Source organism: Thunnus albacares, chromosome 10 (assembly GCF_914725855.1).
Source record: "Thunnus albacares chromosome 10, fThuAlb1.1, whole genome shotgun sequence".
Taxonomy (NCBI): domain Eukaryota; kingdom Metazoa; phylum Chordata; class Actinopteri; order Scombriformes; family Scombridae; genus Thunnus; species Thunnus albacares.
Window position 1 is genome coordinate 22,454,326 of NC_058115.1, and position 14,597 is coordinate 22,468,922.

A 14,597-nucleotide genomic window follows, 5' to 3' on the forward strand; every position below is an offset into this window, starting at 1 on the left:
GCTTGGCATCTATTGCAGGAGAGAGCTAAATGAAGCATGTGTGTGTAGATTAATTAAGGAAGGGGTGAAGAGAGACGACGCCTCCTTACCTTTGCTCTGTGAAGAGAAGCAGAGGGAGAGCTGAGCAAATAGGTCAGGATTCTCAAACTTCTCTTCTTTGACTTTGATCCAGATGCAATTCTCTGCCATTTCCTGAGGCACTATCTGCAATGACACAAGGATTCCATTATCACCACAATCAGAGACCGCCATTCCACCAACCTGCCACTCAAAAAGTTCTTCTCACTGGAGATGGAGTTTGTGTGTGTTTTTCATGGACACATATGCCCTTGTGCGTGCAACCTTAGCATCTGAGTGGCAAACACGACAAATAGAAAAGACCATAAAAGCAAAAGGGGTTAATATGTTCTTTCAGACAAATTACATGAATATGACCACGCTAAATGGTGATGTACGGATAGACCCTGACTGAACCAGACACCTCAAAGAGCTCGTTGACATCTCCTGAGATGAATGAAATATGTGCGTTCCAGTCCGCAGCACAAAACATCAGCAACCCCGTTTATACACTCCTCCTACCTTGTCTTGCATGAAATAGCAAAGTCTCTAAGAAGCAACCAAACACCTGCACACACTATGAATATAGCGGGCCACGGGGGTACTTTCTCCCCTTCCTCTTTTATTCCCTCTGTACTGCTCAACAGAAAAGAGAGAGAGTGTATGGTCAGATTCAGATATAAACAAAACCATCTAACATGAAGCACTTATTACTAGCTAATCATGTGTGTGACACCACATTAAGTACTATGGTAAGAGCTCTCAGTGTGACACTGTTGTGGCTTTTTATCGAGGGGTCTGGACCAGCAGTTGGCCTATTGCATCGCTGCTGTTAACCTCCTCAAAACCACAGTAATTAGATACAGAAAGAGGTGTAAGTGCTACACTTATGCAATACAGACAGATAGATCCAGCTGATGTTCAAGGCCATATAGAAACAATGATGAGTGCGACAATGGTGCAGAGTGCTGTAATGGCAACAATGGGTGCTTTAATGGGAGGCTTATGAAAGTTTCAACACAGCTGGTGTTAGTGTTGTGTGTAACAAAGTGCCTCTGTGCTCTCATTTGCTCTCGAAATACAATCCACTCAAAGTCCTAGAAAGCAGTCCATGCCATGCCTGTCATGGCCTAATTCAAAGAAAGTGGTGAAACAACAAAAAATCCAATAGTGTAATAGCTCATACACTAAATATTTCACCATTACTAATACTACTATTCCAACAACAACATCATATCTGAACTGGCTCTAATTAGATACTTCCACTGTAAATGGAAAACAAAACTTGTTCAAAAAGTAGCAAACAAACTCTCGCACACTGTCTATCTTGCAATGATACATTCATTTGCAACGTTTCAGTGCTAGACCTTCATCAGGCAAAGTCTTGCACCGAAACGTTGCAAATAAATGGATAGCTGCAAGTTAGGCGGTGTGCGAGAGTTTATTTGCAACTTTTTGATCCATCCTTCCCTCTCCTACGCACGTGTCTCATGAAACAGATGTGCAAAGTGTTCTTCTGTTCTGTCAACAGACAACTTGTTGACATGGAATTTTTAAATAAGACCATGCATTATTATTTCAATTCATGTCAAATTATGTATTATGTATTATAATTATGTATTTTTCTCAAGAATTGTGATACAATTTGTGATGTTTTATGTGCTCTGTCACGGCTTTTTGAAGTAAAAATGCAAATTGGGAAAAATAGCAAGCAAGGGAAAATAATTCTTTTTTTTTTAAAACTACTACTAATGAAGAGTCATTGCAAATCCAATCACTTCCTTTAGTAAAAAAACATTCTGCATATCACAGAAACAACTATATTTTAGTGCAAATTTTTAAAATTTATTTTCTGAACATGAGAACCGTAGGCTCAAAGTTATATAAAAAAGAAAATACTGTACTTGAGTTCCAAGCCCTTATTAAATAAGCTTTCACCTCAACATTAGCTCCAAATAAAATCAGTCAGCAATGCCATTAAAATAGATCCATTGACATAAAAATATATTTTCATTTCCAAAGTGCCCATTTTTATGTTTGAGGTAGATTATGTCCATCTTTGCTGCCTGAAGAACACATCAACTTGTATTCTCCTGACTAACTGAATGCAAACCAAAGGCATAGGGCAGGTTAAATGAAAAACAAAGTTCAGTCTCTTACACCTACAGGGGTGTATACATCTCGTGTATGAAACTAGAGTTCAGTGTCCTCTGAGTCATACTCCGTCTCATCTCTCTCAAAAGCTCCACTGCGGAGTTGTTGGTTGTGGTACAAGACAACCAAGGTAACAAGGCAACCGAGTTTTCAAATCCCACAGCAAATTTACTTTTAACCACAAAAAAACAAAGTTGAAATCATCTGAATAATTGGAGAGATAGGGTGGCAAATCATCATTTTGTGTTATCACATTATAATTTTACAAAATATAACAGTCATTTGATTGATGATTTGTCAGTTGATACAGTCTCATGACACCATGATGGAAGCATGTATAATAAGGAAAAAGGGGGTCTGAACAACTTTGCCACAAAATACACATGATAAGATCTATCAGAAGTTCCTGCTTCATGATCCCCACACCTAACGAAGATTTTTTCTTTCGGTGATGTATGATGGGAGCCAATTAAGAGCAGTTTCAAAGAGACCAACCCAGTTTTCAGGATGATGAATGAGAATATTGTGGCTAAAGGTTTTTTTTCTTAAATCAAGGATTGTAACCTTATTGTCACTGGTGAGTCTAATGCATCATGTAAAGTAAAATATTCTACTCTTAAATATTATATGTTCAAACATTCTTAAGAGAAAAAAAGACTCAAAAACATTTATATAACTGCAATGGCGCTCAACACACTGATAAAATACATTCAAAATTCCTTTATAATACTTGGCTTGATTCCACTAAAACCATTAAATATAATGTGCACCATTGACATAATGTCAAAAGAACTTGTCTGATGTTTTGGTTGCTGTCAGTAATTGAAGACTAAAACGCAAGGTCACACAAGCATCGGCAAAAAAACATTAAATTAATGCTAAGAACTCCTGAGGCAATGGATAAATTATCTATGGTAAAATAGAGCCCACACGCAAGAGAATGTCCTATTGAAATTGTATTCAAATGTGATGGAACGTTACACAACCCAGTCTTCATTCAATTATGCTAAGAATGTGCAAATCCAAGGACATTTGAGCAGTGAAAATTGTTTACTGTTGAATCCTTTGAATTGGGTGCTGAGTGTAGAATAGTGTGGCCTATGGCTTAACGGTTGTTTAACTAGATTAAGTGAATCTGAATAGGCCTCCTTTTGGTTTGGATCTTCAACTTTGCATCTTCTTATTGTGTTGGGTTGCTTCAAGAAGCCTATAAAGCCAGTTCTGTTTGCATTTATGATTGTAAAGAGACTGAACAATATTTCATGTGATATAACAGTGGAATAATATTTCCCTTTACAGTCTCAAATCATCAATATTACAGTTACAGTGAATCAAAGCTAGAGTTACTATACCTTGGTCCAGTTGACCCTCTTCATCACAGTTTCAGGCTTGTAGGTCTTCTTGGGCTGCAGTCCATAAGGCAGTTTAACAACAGGCAATGCTGGAGGTGGCGGAGGCCCACCTGGGCCCCCAAAGAAAGGCGGAGGAGGTGGGGGTCCACACCCAGGAGGTGGGGGGGGAGGTGGAGGTCCTCCACCTGGAGGAGGAGGTGGTGGTGGAATGCTGGCGTGGCCAGGGAGAGGAGGAGGTGGCGGAGGTGGAGGACAGCCACCCGGTGGAGGTGGAGGAGGAGGGGGTGGAGGAGGAGGTGGAGCTGCTGCACCCCCTGGTAGAGGAGGTGGAGGTGGTGCTCCGGGCGCAGTTGGACCGGCTTTAACCTGCAATTATAGGATAGAAATGTTAGTGATGGCTCATATAGCAAGAGGGGCTTCCTTTGGTTTAATACAAACCTCGTTCTGATATCAGAGATAGGCAAAAGCCGTAGGGCCATTGAAGAGGTATTTTTGTGCTGTGAAAACAATGTTCTACTGCCTGCAACACTTTAGTATCTGAGTGACTTGCTATGAGCTTTGATTGTAGGCAGAGAGTATTGTATGTCAACAACAGTCAACAAACTCAGTGTTCTGTACAAGTTTGGCTTCTGAGTTAAGACCACATGAGTAGATCATGTCCTTTGCCGCTCTGATGACTTTACCAAGCAAAGAAATCATGATCTTAAGTTTATCAACCATTTTTTGAGGATATATTTGCCAAGTTGACTTTATGAAAACAAGTAAGATGCAGCAGTTTTCTTTCTAACTATATACAGGTCTGTAGAACAAAATTTGGCATCAAAATCTTTACCAGACTTTTTTGTTTTCATTTTTCATTTCAACAGATATTGTCTGATTAAAATAAAATCTGGTCATTTCATACTGTGTTTTATGTGAGCAAATTCCTTTTATAGCAGTAGAATTAGGAAAGCATTATCAGATTTGATCAGTTTAGCTTGTCAAATGAAAACAAAAAGGTTTTTATAGAGACATGCTCAAATCAGCAAGTGAAGCGAACTAATTTATCAAAACAAGTATTGTTTCTATCAGAGCCAAAATGCAGTTGTCTAAATTTCTAATGACACCCAGCCGCAGCCATAATGCACTAAGTGGAAATTGTGATTAGTGACAGTTTTACACCTAACCAGGACGTCAGGTATGTCTCGAACTGTTAACAGTAGAACTTTAAATTAGCGGCTGTTATACATTGATCCATGTTTTGCTATATTTACTGGTATTTACAAAAATGCAAATACATGAGTAGTCAAACCTTGTTGTGATAGATTGTGGATATGTAAATCTTGTTCATATTATTGGGTTAAGTCTATTCCCATATATTATGTAAAGATTTTAGTCTTCATGAGAAGGGAAATGTATCTCATGTGTATCAACGGAACGTCACAGGCAAAAATAAATGCATTTGTCTAAAACTGGAAACTCCTGGTGATTGTGAAATCAACAGCTCAAAACCTGTTGTGTTCATTAAATCCTTCCAATATGTTTGTAAATACAACAAAAAAAAATGTTGGAGAAAAAAACTTTGAATGACTACAGTTTAAATTTACAACAGATAAGAATGTTGTTTTCCCATCAAGTGGTCGTCATGAGTCCTCACAATGGCAGGCTATTAAACAGTAGACAGGGATGTAATTAGACCCGAGACTGATAAGAAGAAGTCTTGTAGTCCTTTGACATGTCTGCACTACACAGGTAGTCGGTGATAGTCAGTGATAATGCCAATAGAAAAATGTTTTAGAGAAATAAAGTTATGCAAATATGACAATTAAAGGACACCTAAGCTTAGACAGAATTTGATATTTGGAGCTGATTAGATGCCTGCTCTTACCAATAAGCATTTCCACTTGCACTTCTCATTTCCAAAACCAATTCCCCACTCTGTGCATTTTCCCAAGTCACTTGATTGTGTCCATAAAGTGTGACTGGCTTCACATTTAAAGACATTACGTACTGTTTCATTACATAATGGCATTGGCAGATTGTTTATTAGGGCTGAAATTAAAAAGGTGTTCTGCCAGGAGCTTCTTACACAGATCGCCCAGAGATCTTCAGTGAAAATCCACATCCAATGATTACATGTCTGTCAATCTCAAGCCCTCTGTGGCCCGTTTTCTCTTTTAAGATTAATGTGAGAGAATGGAAGCAAATTAGCTGCTAAATTAGAGCGCAGTTGTTTCCATACTGAGAGTCCCTCAGAGTCTCTATCTCTCTTTCTACTTCTCTCCCTCTAACTCTCTGATCTACCCAATAATAATAAGCCCAGTGTTCCACAGAACCCTTGGGAGCAATGCTATGAAAATAAACAACCAAAAAAAAAAAACAACCTATAAGTTGTAAAATGTATATTGACTATGTATTTTGTCCCAAATGATTATGACCACTTGTAAATTGATTGTACGGCAACATATTACTGCCACCATGACAAAAACAATTGCTGTTTCTTATTATAATGTGAAGCTTTTCTCATTTTAACATAATCCTTTTCACATTATAACAAAATTTAGAAAGTTGGAAAGACTTGAAATTTTGCCCTATGAAATGCCCTATGATTCAGTATGGCCTTTGCATTGTAATTCAGTAGACCATACATCTTTTGTATGCAACACATATGTAATATACAGTGCCAAACATACAAGTGTCTGGGTCTAAACTTGCAGAAACACATGCATAGTATGGATGAAATACTGTACGAGTTTCATATGAAAGTGGTCATAATCATACAAAATACACATAGACTGTGGAAACAAATAGAAAGAATAGAAATTATGCATTTTGCCATATACTTAAATATGAGTTTTAAGACCCCACAAAGATGTCCTTTCCAATTATTTTTTTACTGTTAAGTGTTGGTTCCTAATACATATATTATATAACATGTTTTAATAGTGGTGTTTCTCACTGGCTTATGAAGGTCTGCTTTTCGGTGGTTCTTACTGTTACAGAGCCCGTCTGGAGCACTGCGTGCAGTATAAGACCGGGCTAATATGAAATCTAACCCATCCAATTTGGATTCATAGTATTCTGGACTCAATGGGGAGGTCAGCATGGCAGGTAATTAACTCAGAATGCTATGTGATTAAATCTTATGCCCCAATCTCATCTCTGATAGAGGAATTCAATCACAAGGTGTTTACTTATGAAAATTGCATTAAACAAGCAGGATATGTGTGGTTAAACACCAATATTGAGTTCACCATAGCTTCCAAATGTTCTATATTTTTGGGCTAATGAAATAAATATATATATATATATATATATATATATATACATTTTTTGAAGCATGTTTTTGAGAATTAGTAATTTAAAGAGGCAAAACATTCAATCAAGTATAATATTAAATCAGTGTAAATTACTACACAATAAATGCACTATAAGAGTCTGAAAAATTTTCTGTGCAAATGAAGATTAAATGCACTGCATATAAGTTCATTAAACATATTCACATACATAATGGGTAATTCATGGCTAAAACATTTAAATGCAATGCACAATATTAAGAGGGACACACATGCAGAGAGGACTAAGGATCAGTTCCATAATCAGTTTGAGTTTTATCATGAAAGATTTGAAGTACCGCAAGCAAATTCCTTTAATATATAACTTGGATTTGCAGGTGATTAAATGTGAGATTATGTCAAGGACCACACATGCAACGAGGACACCCACCTTGGCTTCAGATTCCCTGATGAGTCTCTGAGCCTCTTTGAGGTTGTCTTTTTCAATAGTTAACTGTGCAACACACACATACACACCATACATACAGACACACACCATGGGAATCCACAAGTCACAACAGACACAGAGGGCAACAGAGAGGCACAAATGGGGGAGGGTTAGATAGACAGAGAAGAGGAACACTAGTACACTACAACAGGTATAGTACTCACACCATATACAAAAGAGGCAGGCAAGGAAAAGAGGATTTCCCTTAGACAGTAAACAACAATGGAAGTACAGTGTTTTATTCCCATTTTGACTGAATGAGCTACTTGATGTGCAAAAGGCAGAGTGTACTGTACTTTTACACCTAAAACAAGATGTAATCTATCTTCAAAAGAACATCAGAGAAGAGCACTGACTGCAGCATGAAAGGACAAGGCACGGCATCACTGACAGTTGGTGCACCTTCAAAACCCTTCTTCCATTTCCCAGGGTTTTTTTTTTTTTTTTTTGGCATAGCAAAATACATTTCAACTTAACACTCTTAGATGTGTGATGGGCATTGATTTCACTGTGCAGTCTTTGTTTTAGAAATGTACCCATTTTGCTTTGATATTTCACTCTGTACGACCTTGCCAAAAGAAAAGAGATGGGAACATATTCCACAGCAACTGAAATGTAATATTTCTATGGAGTCATTCCTACTATGGACTGTGGAGAGCTAAATATTTAATGTGTATAATGGAAAAGGAGATGGAAACTTTGGTGGAGTGACTTAAAAAAGAACTTTCATTTTGCAAGAATTTTAGAAAATGGTCGTAAAGTGCAATATTAAAGCAAAGAGAGGTTTTATTTTATATTTTATCCTTAGGGATTAAAAGTTAGAGGCTTCGAGATATCTTAGTCTCAAAGAACAAACCAGAGAGATTTTCAGCAGGTATAGTTTGCTCTGCTTTCTGAGAAATGCAGATGTAAGGATACATGTAAAGTATGACATTTGGGGTTTTGGGTTTTGAATTTAATAGTGGGTTTTTGGCTTAACAACTGAATTGGCTCCATCACATTATAATAGGGACTACATTGTGAGTTCTGCTGTCATTATCAGTTGAGTCAAATTCTGTAATCACGAAGGGCGGAAGGCAGCCTGGCAGTATAAAAGAGAAAAAGTGGTCTACTACACCTCCAGCTCCTCTTGGGGCCAAGCTGGGTCAGCTACAAGACCGCCAGGTTGTTAAAACCTATTAATGTGATGGCGCAGAGTGCTCCAATGTACCACTGCAGTGCTACATTATTCATCACATCCAGAGCCAATTCAATGAATAGCTTCCTTTTTTGCCTTGAATGGTTAGAAGCAAAGGTTTGGGGAAGGGTGGATGATTTCCACTTGTTGTGATTTCTGTGTCCTTTGTTGATGTTTACAGGCAGAACCTCCACTCAACTCAATTGGTGGATAATCAAACAGACACATCAAACAGGCTGCTTGTTACAATGCCAAAGTTCCCTGAGAAAGACTCTCATTAAATGTGCTGGTTCACAAACAAGGTGAGAAGAAGCGACTCAGGCATGCATGTGTTTTAATATCTGACAGCAATTCTGTCTGTGAGATGAAAGGTTAAGGTTAGCTCCCACTTCATTCATATTCAGCAAAACACCATGTGATAGCACAGCAGCTTTGATGGACAAACTAAATGCGTGTCCTCACACCGATTTAAAGATTCTGCGCTCCCACAGTTAATGGCTTTCTACAGCGCTGTGTCAAACGTGGATTAGGTTGCAAAACACACTCTTTAAGCCTAGTCTTCCTGTAGTAGACACTTAAAGTAGCAGACTCACAACCATCAGAGAGGATGACACTGTTGTTTTGTTCAATGCTTGAGGTAGCAGTTGAGCAGTCTATGCAAACAACTTGCCAAAACTCAAAAACAGGAGATAACTCAAAATAGTTATTGCAGAATTTGCATATTTAAGATGATTTCTGAAAACAAACCAAAAAAAAACTTTAGCCCTGACAGCCCCAAAATCAACTGTAATTAAAATTAAATTACAGTGAAAAATAACTACACGACACTTCTTAAACATGGGCAGATTAAATGAATTCACATTCAGGGTAAAGATAATTCTGTAGAAACCCTTATAATTAAGTGTTTTATAATGAAGTGTTTTATTTGTAAGCTTCCAGCATACGGAAGAAAGACAAAAATCCATCTCAGATACCACTTTAAAGTAGATGCTCACCAGTAAGTGTGACCCTATGCATACACTGTACATGTTGCAGGTATGTTCCATTTTGGCCCTGTCAAGAGGCATAGGGTATACTCTGAAGTCCTTTATGGTGACACTATGCAAGTCTGTGCCACACAAATTACATGTTTCCCTGCTGAGGTTAATGGCTGTTGATGTGCAGCTGTCCACAAGTAACCACTCTTTGAAGGAACATTCAGACAAATAGAGGAAGAGAGTGTTTGACTCTCCAGGGCTTCTCTTCTCTACACTACCTGTTAATGCACCACAGTCAGTCAGTCAGTCTTCAAAAGACAGAGGCCTGCCAGGGGAGGGTGTGTTATAAGGGAAGAAAACACTTGGAAGCACAACATAAAAAGCTCCAACAAGGGAAAGAGGGCAAGTAAAGGTAACTCAGTCTGATGCATTCATTTCTGACAGAAGGTGGAAGAAGGAGACAGTAAGAGAGAAAAAGGGGAGCAGGCAGAGCAGGTGGAGAGGAGCCTCACATTCTGATGGTCTCTCTTAAAATGGGCGGGTGGTAATCAAGAATAGAGTGAGTGATGAACCAGTTTGGGTACAAATGCAGGTAACAAGTGGTGACACTGCACTCAGGCACATGAAGTGAAGGACTGAGACCTACACACAAAGTTCTAAGGAGAAAAACATTGAGTGACTTTGGCTAAGACATGGGCCAAAGCTTGTAGCACAGTCTAACAACATTTGGTGTGGACTGCTTGAGGACTGAAGTAATGTTGTGACTGAAAAAAAATCCCAGCAATGCTTGAACCACATATGCAGGTGCATTTTATCAGTCAGGGAGTGCTACATGAGCAACATGAGCAACCAGAGATGAATGTTTAAAAGAAAAAAGCAATATCTGATAGATGTAGCCATACCATCTTTCAATGCTGGTTTATATTAAATTCCCTAAGCAGGGAGGCAAACTGCCCTTTTGTCCCAAGGCAGTACTAAAGTGTTTGAAATTGGGTTAAGGGGGAAATAGCAGTCATTTTCTGTGCTCAAAATGGAGGGTTTTGCCTGGGAAGAAATGATGTTGAGGCCAGGAAAAGAAATGCAATCCATCTCTGTGATGATAGAATTACATAGGAAAAGCTTCAATGGAGCAATTCACCCATATAAAGAGCTACAACTTAAGGAGATTGACCCTTTATCAAATCAGATGTTCTTGCATGGATGATAACTCCCGCTTACAGCAGCAGCACATCTGTAAGTGAGGTGGAAAAGTATCCTTCTGACCAAATCAACCATTTTTCTTCCTGTGCTATTACTTCTCAGTGCTGTGATCTCAAGGCAAACATGTTTATTCAGGTTGAGATTGCCAGTTTTTTTACTGAAAAAATTTAATTCAAAGTGATTAAAAGTGCTTCTGGACATTAAATCTTCTCAGTATCTTCTTTTTCATGCTTTTGGGAAACATACAATCCCCCTAAAAAAACACTGGGGGTTTGTAACACTGTTTGGCAGAGTAGTTGGATTTCTCAGACATTTCTCTTTATGGATTTACCTGGGACTCCAGGGCCTGGATCTTCCCCTCTAACTCTTTGATTCTCTCTTCCTTCTTTTGAGACTCAGCCTGGGCCTCCTGCCGTGCACTGAACTCCTCATCAAACTGCAAGAAAAGAGAAACAGGTATGGGTATGTGCACATAACAAACATTTGTAAACACACACACAGGCTGGTGAGCGGCAGGGTGTCTCCAGAGAATGACCACGGGGCACATCAACAGACACCAAAACACACTTTCTTACACTCTCTGGCCGATTTCTATTCATAGCCCTCATGGCCCTAGAGCCCTGTTGTCCTTTGTCTTTGTTTCAGGCATGGCTTTCATGTATGTTGATGGATCTAACCTTTGCAGAAACCAAGCCATGTCACTTCAATAATTTCACCGTCCCAGCAGGGTGCATGGTGAGCTGGTGGGACAGGACTCTTAAGAAAAAAACATACCCAGGACCCCCTTGGTGTCGCCAGGCAGTGGTAGTGATGCTCCTTAAAGGGGATCTATTATGATCATTTCCAGATCTATATTTTTATTCTGGGACTCCACTAGAGTAGCTCTGCATGGTTCACAGTTCGAAAAGCTCCTTATTTATCTTATATTGGCCTTTCATGCAGCCCCTCAGTTCAGCCTCTGTCTCTTAACAGGCAGTCTTAGCTCCTGTCTCTTTAAGGCCCCCCTCCTGATGAGCCCACTCTGTTCTGATTGGCCAGCTTTCTGGGAAGCCTGCTGAGGGGCAGCCATATCAAACTCATGTTAAGTTACCCCCGATGAAACAACATTTCAAATCAACATTTCCTGCTTCATGTTAAAAGCTTTTAAATGACTAAATAACGGGAGACTTTTATTGTGAAGAATTTACAGGAAATTAAATGTTTTCCGCACCGAACTAGCAGAGCTTCGTTAGTGGAGCTAAAAACCAGTCGACACAACAACAAATGAAAATATTTGGAGCTCTTTGTTCAGCGGTTCAGTTAGAAATAATTCAGGGAGGAATAGTACAAGCAGAAACAGCCACAGTGATGATGATGTTTGATGAAGAGCTGCAGACGACCAGCACACCTTCAACAGGTAAACAACTTAGTTTACTTTGTCGTGCTGTGTAATGGAAAAACACTCACAGCGTGCCAGCTCGACTCAAGTCATGGCTCAGCATGACTACCCCCAAAACAATGGAAAAATGTCATAATGTTAGCGGAGCAGAGCAGTGAACTCGTGCGCTATACGTGGAGCAGATGACCATATAAAGAAATCCATCACGAGCTGATGTCGCCTCGGACTTAAGACTATGTTTGATAGGAACATCCAACATTGTAAAATTATGTATATGACCGAAAATAAGGATAGGCATAATAGGTCCCCTTTAAAATGCATTTCATTATTATACATAATATGCTGAAGTTAGGTTTGAAATTTGCTGTTATTCTATATACATATACATATATATATATGTATATATATATATATACATATATATATACATATATATATGCAAACCACCTGCACATAACTTCACTCTGACCCGGCACTGTGCACAAATATACATCAGAACATCGGCATTGATTCTTGTAATGCTGATACGGATCATGTAGCGTCACAGCCAGGTATTGATCAGGGCATGGAAAATCAATAGCTTGTCTGGGAGCTCTGAGGAAGAAAAAACTTTCCTGATGGGAGCCGGCCAACCAAGGGGACTGTTGGAGTGATTAATGTCTCACCTTTTTGGAGTACTCTGCAGCCTTCTGCTCACTCTCGTCAACTTTGGCTTTATCTACGCACTGATCTGCAAGACAAGACAGCCACAGTCATGAGATACTTCAAAGACTTCTCTGAGTGCAATGTGCATCATTAGCTCCTCATGTGAAATTAACAATTAGACCTGAGTCTTGTTTCTTAGTCATAAGTAGTATAATATAAGTAAGTTTATTAGAGATAATATAATCTGATAATGCATCTTAAAAGTCTATTAAATCTTTGAGATGTGTGGGAAAAATAGCTTTAGATGGCCTTAAAAATTGTAGATCATGGATGGCTTTGACCCCCTATGTATTACATATTATTTAACGTATCAAATATATTCTCAGAATACACAATTTCTTATTAATTACTTTAATTTATTTGGTAGGTCTGTAATGTACCCAGTTAAAGGTTGTTATATTAAATAAGATGCATGTGATAAAACAGAAATTTCACTGGACAGGAAAATAAATGAAAAAAAGAGGCTGGAATTGAAAAAGGGAGACAAGGTCCAAAATAGGCTGTTTGGCGACTGATGCAACTGCTGTGTTGACCTTGTGAAGAAGCGACAAGAAAGGAGTGCTTTCATGGTATGTTCAATAACTGTCATATGCAGTAAAATCAGTCACATTGTGCAACTCTTAACTCATGCACATGTGCTAATCTCTAAGTTGTTATCTGTTGCTTGAGGGTCTGTGTCTTTAACAAGGGAAAAATCAGTTATAGCATAAAGAAAATAACCATACTCGCATTTTTGCAAATGTTTTGTATATTTGATTATGTTCAGAATCTTAATGTATTTACAAATCCCATATTTTACAGTTAAATGAGTCAGCTGAAGGACCGTGTAAGTGCAAATTTTAAGTGTAAATTATTGTTAGATCGCACATCAGGTGACACATTTTCCCTCTGAAAAATAATTCTTATTAGGAAATGACACCCTGAGGTGAATATGTGACAAAAACAAACAGTATTGCAGAGAAGACACCTTTCAAAACTCATGTGGATGGCTTCTAATTATACATGTCTTATGTGTGAATTAAACAAAATACATCCTTGAAAGTTTTCTATCAACTGGTTAACTCTCAATAAAGTCAGAGAGAAAACTTTTTTAAAACTATATCAGTCCTCTGTGGTGTAGGTTCAGAAACTTTTAATGATCCTTTGTTGGAAAGTCACGGAACCGTTAGTGACACAACAGAGAGAGACAAAGTGGTATTATTTATTTCTTTTCTCTATTTGAAAATAATTCTCCATTAGTGATGCAGTGCAAATAGATGTTTTTTCCATGATTCAAGGAACACAGCTGAAAAATACCCTTACTGAGTAAACAACATTAAAAATGATTCTGCATTAACTGAATTGATTTGACTAAATATAATTTATTATTCATTAATAATTAGATGACCCCCATCTTATATGTCAAGCCATTGCAGGTGTTTGTCAGAAGAATCTCAGAGGGATCTGGAAGGATAATGAGAATGACTGCGAGGTATCAAAACATTTTTAGCCACATCAGTGATATACTCCCTGTAGCACATCGTTTAAAAAGACAAAATATGATCTGGAGAATGATTTCAGTATATAGGAGCCCCAACTTTAAGTCATATTCTGCAAAAGCCTTCCATTATTATATTAACTTTTATACTTTTATTACACATTTAAACGTCCGCCAACACATCAGTTTAATTAATGAGTGAGTGAATACAGCATGAAGTAATTCAAAAGGTACCGATCAGGTGGGTGAAGTCCACATCCAATCGTTTACTGTAGCCAAAGTCAGGGTCCATCCCACTGCGATGCAGGACCACCTGAGACACGCATTCTTCGATCACCTTGTAGTACTGAGGCCTGAG

At 38.4% G+C, this 14,597-nt stretch overlaps 1 protein-coding gene across 1 annotated transcript in view; it reads right to left on the reverse strand.

Annotated features, from left to right (window-relative positions):
• diaph2 (diaphanous-related formin 2) overlaps positions 1-14,597 on the reverse strand; it is a 381,520-nt gene that overhangs the window by 234,606 nt on the left and 132,317 nt on the right. The window contains exons 15-20 of the mRNA XM_044363276.1: positions 14,474-14,592; positions 12,723-12,787; positions 11,011-11,115; positions 7,269-7,331; positions 3,564-3,929; positions 90-204 (exon numbers count right to left, since the gene is read on the reverse strand). Of these exons, the coding sequence (XP_044219211.1) occupies positions 90-204; positions 3,564-3,929; positions 7,269-7,331; positions 11,011-11,115; positions 12,723-12,787; positions 14,474-14,592 (833 nt within the window). The remainder of the gene's footprint in view (positions 1-89; positions 205-3,563; positions 3,930-7,268; positions 7,332-11,010; positions 11,116-12,722; positions 12,788-14,473; positions 14,593-14,597) is intronic.